Below are 15,213 nucleotides of genomic sequence, written 5' to 3'. Positions count from 1 at the left end.
CTTAGCTCCCTGTTTGGTATTTTTGCCTTTTGATGATAATACCTTTGTAAATGAAATGGATAATGCCAGGGAGGGCACAAGTGTGGGGAGCCTCTCCCTCAAAGATTAAAGTACTGTATCACTTAAAGAAGCTACCCAGGTCCCATGACTTTTCCACTTCCACGTTTCCACTTCCTCTGCTCCTTCCAGCAGATGCTCGTGAAAGCAGTGGTTATAGGAAGGGACCAAAGGGTCATGTCTGCCTAGGTAACCTGTCCAAGAAGAAGTGATTTGTCAAGGTGAGGAAGCTGGGGCCCTTGTAAAGGAAAGGAGCCAGCCCTAGGAGCAAGGAGTATTGGTTGGATTTGAGGAAGAAGGGATGAAAGGAGATAACTTGCCCAGAATACTAGCTGTTATGATGCAACAAATTTTATGCAGGCATACAAGTAAAGGAAAAAAAGCAGCCTTACCATTGCATGGCCTCTGTATCCAGAGGATTGGCTAACACCACCACCTCCCAAGGACTATAGAGAACTCCATCCCAAAGCATTTAGTTCCACCTGTGAGATCTTTTCCCTTCTCCCATGTTACCTGCCATCATGATTCCATTTTGGGGAGAGACATAATTGATAATGAAGTTCTGAGCTCTTTCCTGTCCCACAATTAGAAAGTGCTCTGATTGTGCTTTAAGACAAGGAACTGGAAGTGACAATGTTCATTAAACTTCATTGGCGTTGTGATGTCCCAGGGCCTGGAGACTCCTACTGCAGATGCTACTACTATTTTCTTTGGCTCTGTAACACTATCGAATGGGGTGCTACGATTCATTCCCTGTGAAATGACTACCACCACTAGTTACAGTTTGCAAGTCTTTTGTCCAGAACATGTCTTTGTTGAAACGGCAAGGCAGTTTCCCTGCTCATACTTCTTGCTGACAAACCCCTGGCACATACAGTGTTCTTCCACCTCAAAGTCCTTATCAAAAGAATGATGAATACATTGTTTGCGTTTAATAGGATTTTAGCTAGTAAGAATATTTTTTCTCGGGTTGCCGAACCGATACGCTGTCAGTGCAATTGTTGCATACACGATCCTTCCATTATTAACATCGCCACCTCCTTCAGAGCTGATTCAGCACTGCTGAAGATCTTATTTGGGTAAGTTTCCACTGAAACAGGATTTGCATGCTAAAATTCTTGAGTATATACCATAGAATACCAGATGCTAATGTTCATGTAAAAAACTGAAATGCTGCAGAATGAGATGCAGTGGTTGCCACTGGTCGATTTTCTATTTTAAATTGGAACTCTTCTGGCCATTTTTAAATCTGTTCAAGTACAGCAATGTAGGAAAAAATGAAAGCATTATTTTTTCCAGTAATGGTATAAAATGGGTAACCTTTTAAATCTGCATTCAATACTTGCCAATTGTAAATCTTGTTTTAGCTTCAAATTGAGTCTGAGACACTCTGTGAGGTTCCCTGATTGTTCCCAAAGTTGGTCAATAGCTGAATCCAATTTGAGGAGATAGGGAGATAAAATTACGATGAAAGGAGATTTCAGATGGAAGAGAGCGGCATCCCAGGAAAATATCTACCTTCTTCCTCGTTAAAAATTAAAAATAATCTATTGTTTCACTGTTTAATTATTTGTCAAAGTCTGTTTATATTTTTCTGACTGGAAAAAGACTCGAGTCTATGAAGAGTATCTTCAGTTGCCAGTTGTGTTTATATGAGGGTTATCAGTGGCTAGTTATTGCAGGGTTTATAGTTCTAGTTTTCAGAACCTTTACCTTTCAGCAGTGTGGCTGAACCATGGTTGCTTGAGGTCAAGTGGGTTTGTTAGCTTTTGCCTAAGTGCTGTTCTGTTACAAATATTCTTTAGTCTGACAACACGACTTACGAAAAGACTCCTCTAGATTTTTAGAAAATGTTTTATTTTCTAGGGTCGCAAAACATGTTGCTTTTGTTCTTAGTTTTCAGTTTGTTGTCTCCTGGCGCCCCTTAAATTAGATCCAGCTATTAGCAATATTTACGCATTTCCCCCAAAGCCAGTCTCCCTTCTGCAGACCAGAGGCTTAGCACAAACTCTTTTAGTTTTTTTCTTTTTAATAAAAGGTATGGTTTAAATTACTTGCCATCTAAAGCTTATTTGAAAGCCTCAGAGGTAAAATATTGTCTCTCTATATGTTTCCTTGTTTGCATGCATAGGATGAAGAATCTCAGTAATGTTTGTCATTATGATATAGTATATTAGCTGTGCGTGCATTTTGTCTATGCCCGTCTGGCTATTTTTTGGTTTTGCAGTCATGAGAAGAATAGGCAAAGTGATCAGTGAATTAGGTTTCAAATGCTAAACGCAATGACTTCACTTCAAGGACTGTTTAAAGTGGTCTAAAAATGAACTGTCAAAATAAAGACGTGTCATTGAGCAGCTGCTAGTCTTTTAGCATGCTTGAAAATCAGGCTATTTATTTTGCTACTTAGCTACCCAGCTTTAAGCCTCTCTTTTTCAAGTATCTTGGCATGTATATGTAAACAAATAAACAAATGTCCCTATTACATCTGTATTAATAATAACATTATGTATTTCTTTTAAAGCAAAACTACTTTATGTTGTGGGGGGGTTGGGGAGGCCAGCTGTGCATTTCTTTTCTTTTTTTAAAGTATATAATCAGTGTCACTTGGTTTCTAGTCCTTTTCATTTTCTGGTTTGGTTGCACTAGGAAAAGGCTTCCAGATTTAAGTTGCAAACAAAACCACAAAACTTTTTTTAAATCCCATCTTTAAATGCAAACAAAAGTGAGACACTTCTAGTATCTTTATATTTCATAAGTTTGTGTTTTTAGAAAGCTTCCCATGTGGGGTCAGAGTAATTATTTTAAGATCTTCCGTCTTGGGGTTGGCCAAAAAAATTTGTGATTACTTTGTAACTGTCATGAAGCTGAAAGGGCTTATTTTCAAGTGGCTTATCTGTAGCACTGAATAAAAATAATAATTTTCCCTCCTTGAATTGTGCCGACATGATGATTATATGCTACAATTCGCAGGGAGCTCACACATGGTGACAACAGTTGTCCAACTATTAAAAGAGAAATGGTAGAAATGTCAATTTAATCTATGAAAAGCCTGATTGGAGACCAGGAACATGCAAACATTTTCAGCAGATCAAGGTGATCCGTTAGAAACTTGACCTCCCACTAGACCTGCAGACAGTTCCTGAGCCCCTAAAGTTTTCCTCCCTCCCTCCTCTTGCATGTCAGGCAGCAGTTAAGACAGTCAGAAGGACAACCATAAACCCAGATCCTGAGGCTGAGAAAATAAATTACATTCCAGAGTTTGGCATGTTGGTCCCTGCAGCTGCCAAATCCAGACTGTGTTTGTGTGGTTACAGGTGTTACTTCAGATCTGAGGCACATAAAAGAACCAGATGAAGCACAATCAACTGTGCCAGCAGCAACAGGAAGTTACTGTAAACTACTTTTTTGGTTCAGTTTGTGCTGTTTTGGGTGCAACTAGCTAAAACAACTAGCTTACCTCCAGACCTTCTAAGGGCAGAGAGAGGGGAGAGAGACTGACCTGTTCTTGGTGTAATCAAAAAAAGGAGTAATTGGTTCTCATTTTGGTCACCAAATCTTTTCTGCCTTGTTGCCACATGGAGGACAGGAAAAGGAGAGGAGAAGTGTATGCAGGGTGCTGGATGGCTCATCCAGTCCCACCACAAGCTCCTTAGTTGTCAGTATTTCCTTTTTCTCTCTGTTTGTTGATGTGCCTGTCAAAATGGCCATTGATACTGCTGCAAAGCCTCACTTTACTTCTACTTTGTTTTAAAGTGTTTAAAGCAAAGAGCCAGAATATTCCTTTCCCCCGTTGTCCTTCCCATGTGAAATAAAATGCTCGTTTAATGAACAGGGGACTAGATCCTGATCTATACTAGAAGAACTCCACAATGTTGCGCTGATGGTATACATATCTGAGCGTGTGCTGCATATATTTAATTTTAATTATAGCTTGCAGCAAACTACAGCACCAGCTCGGTTGGTACGTGCTGAAAGCAGGTCTTAACCAAGGCGTGGTTGTGTTGTTTTGGCCTTCCCTTGTCTTGAAGCTAAGCCACATGCAGCTCTGTTTGCTGCTACCTGAGAGCCACTGCACGTGACTAATGAATAAATAAACGGGAGTGAGTGGAATATTGCATCTGCATGAGCTCTGGCGATGACTCACTCCAGCAGTTTGTTCCACTGAAAGTGCCTTTTGGCCCTTGTGGAAACGGGAGGAAAACACGTTGCCTGTGGGAGAAGGGAGACATGCTGCTTCTGCCCCAAACGGTGCGTTCTCTGTACTACACCTTTGGGAATCTGCCACTTACTCCTTCTCCAGCTCCTGATCCCGGAAAGGGAAATGTGCGCTGACCCAAACCTGGTTCAGTAGAGAGACCTTTTTTCTAAATATTTTAACTGAGGATAAGTGTAAAACGTTGTGGAGAAAGTGATAACCTAAGGAAATAGATGGTTTACCAGATCCATTTTTTTTGCCTCCTGGAAGCAGCTGTAGATCAGAGAATCAAACAAAGATAAATATTTAACAGGGAGCCTTATATAGTCTAGACAGTATGAGAGACATAGTACTGCAGGAAGTGAGAACCCCTTTTCTCTTCCACATAAGCTAGTGAGATTATGATGCTAGATTTGTGAGGAGCAGCATTGTATGTTGCACCACCTAGCTTCTGGATGCTTTGTTCCCTGCTGGAATACACAGCCCAGATTCGGTGGCCCCCTTCTCCAGAGAAAACACTGGGAGAGCAGGAGAGTGCCTAGCTCAGTTTAGTGCTGAATCAGTTCCTACGAAGTGAAACTGCTTCTTGAGGAACTGAGAAAGCTGTTGTCTCAGGACGCCCTGTAGCCTGGTTGTTAAAGCACTCGAGACCTGCAGCTCCAGTTCTCCTCAAGCAGAGGTGGGACTGGGTGAAAGCTGTTGGAGAATGGGGCTTGGCACCATCATTACCCCCACACCTTCCTCTTCTTCCTCCCTCCTATTGCTGTGGTCCAGGAAATATGTTCTTTGTTTGCATCTGGCCCTGCAGGTGAGATATGTGGGGAGTGCAGTTTGTGGATCTCAGTGGAGTCAGACACCAAGGTGCCAGCTGGCATCCTCAAGATCTCAAAGTGTCAAATAAATGTTACCAGTGGAAACTCTGGTGCCTCAGGATTAGACAGCTGCTGAGCACAGGCTTTGAGAAGTCTTCATTTTGGATCTGAGTGCTGTTGCAGCAGTCAGACTACTTGCATTTTAGGATTACTACAAAAGATGATTATTATAAAGGTAGCTATTGGCATATTGGCTTGTCTTCTGAAAGGCAGCAGAAACAAACTGTAATGTAAGTTTTTTAATGCACTTAACTACTTTCCTTTAGGACCAGTGCTGAGCCAGTAATGGAATATAAAATGGTAGATTTCTCGTTGACTAAAACTGAAGAAACCTTGATGTAGTGTAAAGCGACACTTAAAGCCACAGCAGTGAATGGTTAAAAACAAACACAGTAACTTAAAAGCAGCAGAATGCAAGAAAAAATAAACCGTATTTGAAAGTTGGATTGTCTGTACAGCTTACTTAAATAGCCGTGTTGCTCACTAGGCGTTTGTATGCAGGATTCTGTGCTTTCCTTCAGTCTGCCAACAGCTACCTTTTTAGAAGTATATTTGTACAAGAGACCTGTTCCTTGAGCATGAATAGGTTTAGACACATTCTGGCAGAGCTGTATTGGCAGAGCTCTGGTTCACTCAAGTGTAAATTCTTTGTTTCATGTTTTTGTATTTCACTTCTATCCTTTTAATCTCAGTGTAGACACAGCACTCGTCCCAGAAATACAGCTGGTACAAAAACATGCCTTAGCCTCATCACCTTTTGGGTTAGATGCTTACTCAAGGAAATTGTTCATTTGTATCCTGTGTTTGCTTCCAGATGTCTGACACATTCACTTCCTCCTCTTTTTTTGTCTTAAGAGTTATTAGAGAAACGGGAAAAATATTTCTTCTGATACAGATGCATCTTGAAAAATGTTTTTACAATAAATATAATTTAAACAGATTGGGAACCTTAAGCTGAAGGTGGGCACACCTGTTCATTAACAAGTTGAAGATGGTTGTTTTTCCAGATACATGGGAGGTCAAAAATGGATGCTTATTTTTGTTTTAGGTGGGGCAGATTGTTAATCTGAATACTATTAATACTATCTATTGCAGTTCAAAAGCACATATTCCAGTGCTAAAAACAGCATGTCATTAACCATAACTTCTGCACCCATATTTAGAGGCACATTGGTATATAAACAAGACTGACATGCTGAAGTACTTGAAATGAGTTTCACAAAGCACATTTTTGCCAAATGCTTTAATGAATGTTGTTGAGAAATGTATTATTTATCTGCATTTGTTTCTGCAGATACCGAATGAATTTTAATATTTACTTGCCTTTCCCAAAGGTTCGACATCGATGGTGCGAGCTTGTTGTGAAGTATAAATATGCAGCAGGGTATGGTGCTGTTGAAAAATTTCTTTGGGAAGATCAGGTTGGTTCCATTTATTTAATGCTTTCAGTATCATCGCTGCGCACTGTGTCAAGAGAGTAAATACATTGTCTAGCTGTAAATGGTCATATACCTGAATTAGATTCTAGTTCGTGCTCCCCACGAAACACTCACCAGAGCAGGGACTGAATCTTCCAGGTGAGTATTCCCACTACTAGGCTGTGGGTAGATGTGGAGCATTGGCAGCAGCACCACTTTCTCTGTTTTGCCTGAGGTCTGACCTTGAGAAGGTCTTGCCAGGTCTAGTCTCAGAGAGGGAGGAGTGCCTACTTCCTGAAGTTCAGTGGGCTTGTCTGTGAGCTGGGCGCTGAGCTACACAGCGTGGTCAACACTTAAATTGTTCTAAGCCTGTCCAGGAGCAGATGCCCTAGGAACTTTACTAGTGGAAACTGAGGCACACAGGGTCTGTAGGCACCTGAAGGTTTGAGGCTGCGAGGCAGTCGCATTGAGGTTCTATATCTAAACTTAAAGCATGTTAGTGGTAGTTCAGTATCAGGCTTTTGTATATCTAACCATTCATTCTTATGCGGTTACTCATATTTATTTTTACTCACTGGTATCCCTGTAGTATCTGATTCCTTCTATGACAGTGCTAAAATAACCCCCTAGGATCAGTTGTGCATAAGTAATTAATTACAAAAATCTTACAAAGCATAACAAATTCAAAACTTATGCATGATGTTTCTAAGTTCATATAATATGTATATGCCTATATGCAACACACTGTGCTGTAACTATTCTCACTACAGCTGCAAAATGTTATGAGAATGTTAATGTCCAATTGCACACAAACACACTGCAGTGTCACAGTTTTTACAGTACTTTCCCCCCCAGATCTAGCATCCACTTCCTGTATTCCTGCCTTCCAGGGCACAGGTCCAAATCCGTAGCAGACAAGTTATTCTAAATGTCTACTTAATAATAATAATAATAATAATAATAAAAAACAACTGTGCAGACAGGGGTTTGTATATTATACACATTGGCTAGGCACAGACATTCAAAAAGCCCAAGGTGGAATCGATTTAAGCTGCCTGGTTTTCTGTAAGAGGCGTAGTTCAGATTGGTAGCAAACAGAACATACATTTGCCCAAGGGGGGCATGGCAGGGAGGTTAAATCTTAGACCAGTCTGCATGTGCCAAACTTCTGTTCTGTTATGGGTATGAACTGGTTTCTGATTGCTTATACCATGTAAAAGTGTAATGTCTGTACCTGGCTATTCTGTAAAAGGAATACAGTTTGTGACAGTCCAAGTGGAAAGAGAAAAGGAAAGTAAAAAGCAATTTATTCTTCAGCTCTACATTAAAAGTTAAACTGAACTGCCATATATTTAAGGCAGTGATTATGCCAAATAAGGATTAACATTTTTCTGCTATGTGTGGAAAGAATTTTTGAAACCATAACTACAGTGTTTTTTTATGCTGCAATCTTTGATATCCTTCATTTAATTTACTCCAGCGGTGCATAGTCTGTGGCACAACTAAGTTCTGGAATGATTGCATGTGAAGTCAAAGCTGTTGCTTGCCTTTGCCGATCTTGAAAGACTTGGCTATTTTAAAAGTCTGGGAAAAATGCAAATGTGACTATTTAATCTGTTTGGGAATAACAGAAAACCAGTGTTTTCTGCACTTCCATGTTTGGATTTTAGGGCAAGTGATTAGAACTATATGGAGAAGGTCATTCCTATTCAAAACAAGCCCCCAGAATTTCCAAACTCTCCATGAAAGGGAGCTGAGCCCTGGTTAGTGCCCTGCTTAGTGCAGCTGCCCCAGAGCTTCTGATTCTCAAAAACTCCAATAGGTCCAGATCAGCTTCATAAATTATCAAGATATATTAAATGAAAAGCAGTGTTTCCCATAATGCTATCTACATTCTCCTTTCTGGCACTCAGTGGAATTACACTCTGTGAACTGTAGTCAGCTTGTACTAATAAGCAGGGTTTCAGTTGGACTGTTGCTAACATATGAACCTGTCAGCATATTAAAGTCTCAAGTCAATGTGATGGGACCAAGTCTACAAACTTGTGCTCATGTATGAAAGTCCTTGCTTATTTCAGGAGTCCTGTTATTGTCAGCTCAGTTTGTTGGTTCTGATCCTGCAAAGCTAACTCAGGATGCTGGAAAACAAGGGTAACATCCTAGTGCTGTTATAGTAGGTGGAGGGTTTTGCAGGTGACTTTTTTTCATTCCCAAAATCTTAATTTTCTTTCCTGATCTGAGATTAATCCAAAATTGGCAGCAGGAAGAGGCTGCCTTTTCCCTACCAAACCAGAGATCACCCTTCAAGTGGATGAATATACAGCCTGAAACAAGCCTACTATTTCCCACTGAATTCAGTTGCCAAAAACTGTCACATAGACCTTGCAGAATTGATTGTTTCAACTGATGTGCCCTCTCCTGGGCTGCTTTTGGAAAGTTCCCAATTTGGACAGAAAAACAAACCAATAAAAATGGTTCACATTTCTGTTCTCTTAGCAGAAGGCAGACTTCCTACACAATGGGCATTTGGCAACAACTCTGCTACTGATAAAAGAAAACACAAATTTCAACCTGAAAAGCTGTGGGGAAAATGGAGCTGGAAAGCATTTCCTAACATAAGAAGCCTGATTCTAGCTAATAGTTTATCTATCTCTAGTGGAAATGTTCTTTTTGTAACTTACTTAATGCAACATGCAGACAAGTTTCCTTAGGCTGAATAACCTCAGAGATGGCATTTTTTCTGGAGGGGAAAAAAGTGTGTACATGTTCAAAAAGAAGTGGTCTTTCACATCAAATGAAAGCTGGTACTACAAGGATTGTCTCAAGGGCTAAGAGGATCACGCTTGCATTTAAGAAAACAGAAAGGCAGCTGTAATTGGGTATGGAAAGAATAGGTATTTTCTTTCTATTTGCAGGCAATGGGCGTGTATCTATATGGAGAATTAATGGTGAATGAAGATGCAAAACAACAAGAACTTGCCCATAAATGCTTTGCTGCAGCAAGAGAACAAATGGATATGTCCTCAGCTAAAGTGGTGGCTGAGATGTTATTTTGAAGAGGTGATTTTTCTTTGATTAAAATATTTCACACTCGAGTTTCCCTATAGCAAAAGAGAGAATATGGACACCACTGGAAATAGTAATATTTGGCACAAGGCGGGATTTGCTGCTACTCAGCTCAGAGAATCACTCTTGTTAAACCTGTTTGAAATGCAGTATTTTAGATCAGTGGTTCCAACCTTTTTTGCACCAGGACCCATGTGTAAACATTGACAGCCAGTCCTGACTCAGTGCCCCCCCCAGGCCCCAGCCCTCAGCGTGTGGGCACATGGGGTGGGGGACGCTGGAACTCTATCCGCCTGCACGGGAAAAGCCACGGCTTCCCACATTTTAAGGAGAATCCACTTTTGAAGCATGTTTGTGATCCTTTCATATATTGTCACAACCCACTGTTGGGTCATGACCCATGGGTTTAGAAATACTGTGTTAGATACTTCTGAGTGCAGGCAGGCTTTTATATTGAGACCTGCAATTGCCTTCATGAGACGGGTGCATCACATGGCAAAGTACTGCATGCGATGGCTCAGGACCAGGTGGCCCCTTTCAGTCCCAGTCTTCTAACAGTGTTTTACATTTTCTTCCTAAACATGGTCGTAGCTGAACATGGGCAGCAAAAAGAAAGAATGATGTTGATGGGGGAGGGTGGAATTGTTTAAAAGAATCCATGTCTGCATGGGACATGGTAATGCATTTTAAAGCAAGCAAATGATGCCAGAATTGTGCTTGACAACAGATGTAGCTGACTTGACTTTGCTTCAAGAGTAGTCAGATACTTTTAGGTAAGATTAGTCTTGACCTCACTAGGAAATAATGAACTGTTTACGAGCATGCACTAATGGGTGTTGTGCGTGCACATTTTATTTATAATATGTGATTTTATTTTGATTTCCTTTAAATTAATGGCTAAGGGGCAACTGGGGTAGTCATTTCACTAACATGAAAAAAGCAAGACTGCAAGAAAGATGCAGAATGGAAACATTTTCTCATACGCTTATAAATTGGTCTTTTACACTGTATAGCATTAAGATAGGATGAAAGAAGTAAATATTTTACTATTTTAACACCCTCTAAGAGGTAACCCTATGGTTTTTGCACATGCCTATTTAACACATTGCCAATTAGATTTGGTATGACGATCAAGGATTCCTTAGATTTTTGCCTTATGATACAACCCATCTGCCAGGCTGATTCTCTTGGTTGTTCACATAATTTTACAGTCGATTTGTGGTATCAGAATTCAGACATCTAGTTCAGGAAAACTGTTGCTCAGTTTTTGGTACTGAAGAGGAATCTTAATTCCACTTCCATTCAAGCCTACACATGTGGCGAGTGCTTGAAATCAGGTTCCGTTTGAGCCTGCGGCATTGACTTTATTTATATGGAATAGGACAGATGCAGGGCAAACAAGTTATTTATGAATAGCCCTGTTCTTCTGGGATATAGACAAGAACTGTGCCTGCCAGGAAAACTCTGTGGTGGGCTTGGAAGAGGCTTAGATTGCCAGCATGCCAGTGATGGGGAGTCGCTTTCTAAAACTAGAAGGGCAAAAACAACAAAATGTTTGCATGCAGAGTCACGCTCAGCTTGTGCATGTCTAAAACCCTCCCCCTCAACCACAAATATCTCATCACAGCTCCTATTCAAATCATATTCAGTATCTTCATAGTCTGCTAAATGCCTCCAGGTGCTTTGAACTGCACCGAAGGCCAGAAAACAACATGTATGCAATTAGAAAGGATTATTCTGCAACGTGGAGGGAAGGTGTCTTCCCACTGTTTCTTATATAGAGAGAGATTACACTGAAGTAAAAAGGTTTGATTGCCAATCTAATAGTAATGCTTTGCTGCTGTATGTTTGCTGTCAGACATCTAGAAGTAGCATGTATTTGTGTAGTATTGTGAAAGGCAACTGGGTGATCCAAATAATTGTACAGTCAGCTACCTTAAGGGGACAACACTTCTAGATTTCTTCTTGCTGTGTATCTTATGTTACGTTATCTTAAGAAATGTTCTTGTTTTAAACTTGAGTGTGCGAAGGGAGAATGATCACGTAAGGTTTTCCATAGTGTTGTGGCTGTTTGGGTTCCTGGCATGCTGATTTGTGACTTAAAATTAAAATCACATTGCCAGGGATTACCACAGAGCCATGACCACGGCTGCTGTTATGAAAGGTGTCATACTTGTCTCAGAACTACGTTGGAACTCCGTCCGTCAGTAGAAAAGAAATTCAAAACACAAATGGAGCAAATACGGAAGAAACTCATCTGGTTTTTAATTATACTCAGACGGAGACCTCTCTAACAAGGTGCAGAGCTTAGCTGATTGGTGAACAGTGATTGATTTCCCCTTTGTTCACAGTGGCTAAGTTCTGCACCTGAAGAGAAGGTGAGATGGAAACATTTCAATTGTCAGCCTATCCAGGGCAGAGTGAGTTTACTGGCTGAGATGCACGACTGCTTGATGTGTTGGTTTATGGCAAAAGCTTGTGTGAAATCCAGTTGGTAGAGAGTAGGAGGCGGAGACTTGGAAAAGGCCAAAGACTTCATAACCTTTTTTGTCAAGAATGTAAAGAATGCACAGTAAACTCTCAGGTTTGGCTACACAAAGAACCAGTCAGTGTTCCTGAAAGATTATACCGCTTGTAATGTAATAGCAATGCTTTTCTAGAAACTGTGGGGCAATGAATGTTTATGGTTCTGAGCCAGAATTGTCTGTAAAGCTTTGTTCTGTAAGGTATGATCTCGTTTAATGAATGCTGTCATGATTTCTTTGCAGTTGTAGCTTAGCAATATGTATTATTTTCAGGAAATGATTGTTTCGGGCCGGAGCTGCCACTTAACGGCTGCTGCTGGTGTTCCAGGCTGTGGATGGACCCGTCCTCCGGTGCCTACTGAGCTGATATCAGTTCTGATTTTACATACTGGCTCAGTTCAGCAGGAACAGGAGTCGAGCCCCAAAGCAAAAAGATGTACCTTTTCTAAGTGCCCATGAACAATTTAACACTTTGTTTTCTCTCTGAAGTCAACTCTGGTTCAGATTGATGATGAACACCAGGGGTTGTGAGGTGGTGAAGCTACCTCAGTAATCCAAAAACAACTGTTGGCTTTTTACTTATGGTAAAATATGTAAAGGTATGTGGTTATACAAAATAGTTGTAGAATACTGTTCATTATACCAGCTTTTAATCTGTTTATGGCATTCATAGTCACTCACTGACATCTTAAATTTAGGGGAGTTTTGGTTCTTCCCAACAAATTAACCTTTCTTCTCCAAAAGCTGTTCTCATGTCCACAGAGTGAACCTGTAAGTCCTTACAGTAATTGCCTTGCTGTACACCCATGGGACTCTGTCATAGGGTAGTAATAGGAAAAACTATGCTCCCACTGTGGGAAGAGTAGAAGTGCTCTTTTAACTGATGCTAAGTTATATGGAAGAGCATGTGACAGTCATATGAATATCAAGTAATTCTCATTCACAACTGTCTTCTATAAATACCGTGCCAGACCATCACCTGGTTTAAATCAGGATAGCTCAATATACCACTTGACAATGTGGCCCACTAACTATATTTATAGGACTTTGTCTCTGTCTGTAACCTAAAGAGTAGCTCCCTTTGAAATACTGGGACAACAGAATATACAAACATCTCTTTATTGTGACAGAGTAATAAATTTTACTGCTGTTTCCGTTGCAGGAAAGATCACAGAGAAATTCTTTTAATATACCTACTACTAAACCATGGTGGTACTAGGATTTCATTGACCCTGGACATCAAAGGAAAGATTATGTGACTGCTAAAACAATCACCTGACAGAAACAATCACCTGACAGAAACTCAGTAGTTATCTTTTCCAGAGGCTTATTGTGACCACGCACCAAGGAAAAAAAGGATGACATTATTATGGCTTCAGCTATTTGCCCTAGCATAAGCCATTTGATGATATTTATGGTTACTAAGCTCTACTGTATCATGTTAGAAAAGCTGCAGTTTCCAAATACCAAAACAGCACAAGTTTGTTACAAAGAGGTGCTGAAGCCTCTTGATTTGAATAAGTATTCTGTATGCAGTTCAGCAAATGGGCCAATATAGAAATAAGACAATTTGTGAATTTCACACTAAACACCACAACCTTTAGCAAACTCTGTAGAAGATTTGTGTTTTGCTTTGCTTTGTTTTGTTTTGAAGGCCATTTAGGTGGATTTCTGAAAATGACTCCCGATCCCTTGAACTAGTAGCCTAATGGATGTCTAGGTTAGACATAATTGACTCTTAGTTTGGTGTGGAAATAATCTGAAATTGTAGCTAGAAGACATACAATTTGAGATTTGATTGCTGAAAAATAACTGCAAATCATTCATGTAGACTGGAAAAAAAATTGCAGATACAATCTTGATCAGCTGCCTTTATGTCCACGTAATTCTATTTAATGTACAATGGGCAGACTCTCCATTACCAGAAATGCTTTTTTCTCACATAGTGTGAATAGCAAATGTATCAAATGCAGCTCCTCTCCCCCATGAAATTGCTGCTTGAGTGATTGTGAGATATCAGTTTTGAGGCTCTTTCCAGACCGTGGGCCTCTTAGAAAACAAAACAAAATTGTGCACATTTGCTTTGTATACTTATTTTACCTCACTGAACTCTTATAACAAATAAAATATTTTTTATAAGTTGTGTGTATTTTTAACTATAGTCATTTCATAACACTTACTATAGGTTTATTTGTTCTGTTAAAATGTCTCTGCTCCTTTACTGTGAAGGAGGTACTGAAATTAATGAAATATGCTTGGTTAACAAAGTGACAGGAAAAAATCATGATAAGCAAACAATTAAAAAAAACCCCTCTTGTAGCATAAAACCTGAGTCCTGCTGGCATTTGGTTCCATGATGAGCTCAGGCACAACGCAGCAGAGCTGCTTACCTTCTCGGGATGGTCTCTGCCACACCAGAAGCCAGAAACATTTTCATTTGCTTGTGGCAGTGGTTCTCAGCAAGGGTGCCATGAAATCCTTTTAAGGGTGGCGTGCAGTAGTAGTACTGTTTGGTATGCAAACATATACATCCAATTTACAAAGTAAACCCAGAGATTTCTAATAGGGTCCATAGTGTCAAAAATATTCTGACCCTTGCATGGTAGGAGAGTTGTTTATTTTCAAAGGAGTGCCTTTACTCTCAAAAGGTTGAGAACTGCAGGCCTGGGCTATGGTTAGGGACCTACTCAAACAGCATTTTTGCAGAAATTGCAAATTTGGGCAATGTCCACAAAATCTGCAGAGGGGGAGGAAGAGAGGGAGAGAACTTATTAAAAATAAAATGCTGAGGGGGTCTGCAGGTTCGAAGGGGAGCGAGCAAAATGGTTGCAGCCCCATCCCTCTCCAGTCAGTGGTGGGCAGGGCCTTATCATAGGCAGGCCTCTTAACCAACCAGTGGCAGGGGGCAGGGCCACTGAGACCTGTCAGCCAACTGGGGGAGGAGACGCTGGGAGAAGCCCGTGAAAATGGTCAGCCCTGCAATCTGCCCATAAATCAGCTGTGTCCTTGATTTGAGTAGACCCCCTAGCTATAGTCAGCCAAGCAGCTCAGGTTCAGCCTTTCAAATGCAGTAAGTATCA

The 15,213-nt window shown here is 40.5% G+C and overlaps 2 protein-coding genes across 9 annotated transcripts in view; one reads left to right on the top strand and one right to left on the bottom strand.

Moving 5' to 3' along the window:
• Nucleotides 1–14,276, top strand: part of AOPEP (aminopeptidase O (putative)) — a 323,793-nt gene extending 309,517 nt beyond the window's left edge. For 3 of the 8 annotated variants that reach the window (XM_090038607.1, XM_090038609.1, XM_090038606.1), the window contains 3 exons: nt 6,459–6,545; nt 9,458–9,602; nt 13,296–14,276. In XM_090038607.1, coding sequence (XP_089894733.1) covers nt 6,459–6,545; nt 9,458–9,598 — 228 coding nt within the window. In that variant the 3' untranslated portion in view covers nt 9,599–9,602; nt 13,296–14,276. Of the gene's footprint in view, nt 1–6,458; nt 6,546–9,457; nt 9,603–13,295 lie in introns of those variants that run through there. The other 5 variants (XR_016441254.1, XR_016441255.1, XM_090038610.1 and 2 more) reach the window with 3 other exon arrangements.
• Nucleotides 6,465–15,213, bottom strand: part of FANCC (FA complementation group C) — a 164,267-nt gene continuing 155,518 nt past the window's right edge. Inside the window, exon 16 of the mRNA XM_090038613.1 lies at nt 6,465–6,588. The gene's annotated coding sequence lies outside the window, so the exon portion shown is untranslated. The remainder of the gene's footprint in view (nt 6,589–15,213) is intronic.

Source organism: Crocodylus siamensis, chromosome 3 (assembly GCF_052110815.1).
Source record: "Crocodylus siamensis isolate JL-2025a chromosome 3, ASM5211081v1, whole genome shotgun sequence".
NCBI lineage: Eukaryota > Metazoa > Chordata > Crocodylia > Crocodylidae > Crocodylus > Crocodylus siamensis.
The sequence above is the reverse complement of the archived record's forward strand: the minus strand, read 5'-3'. Positions and strand labels throughout refer to the sequence as shown.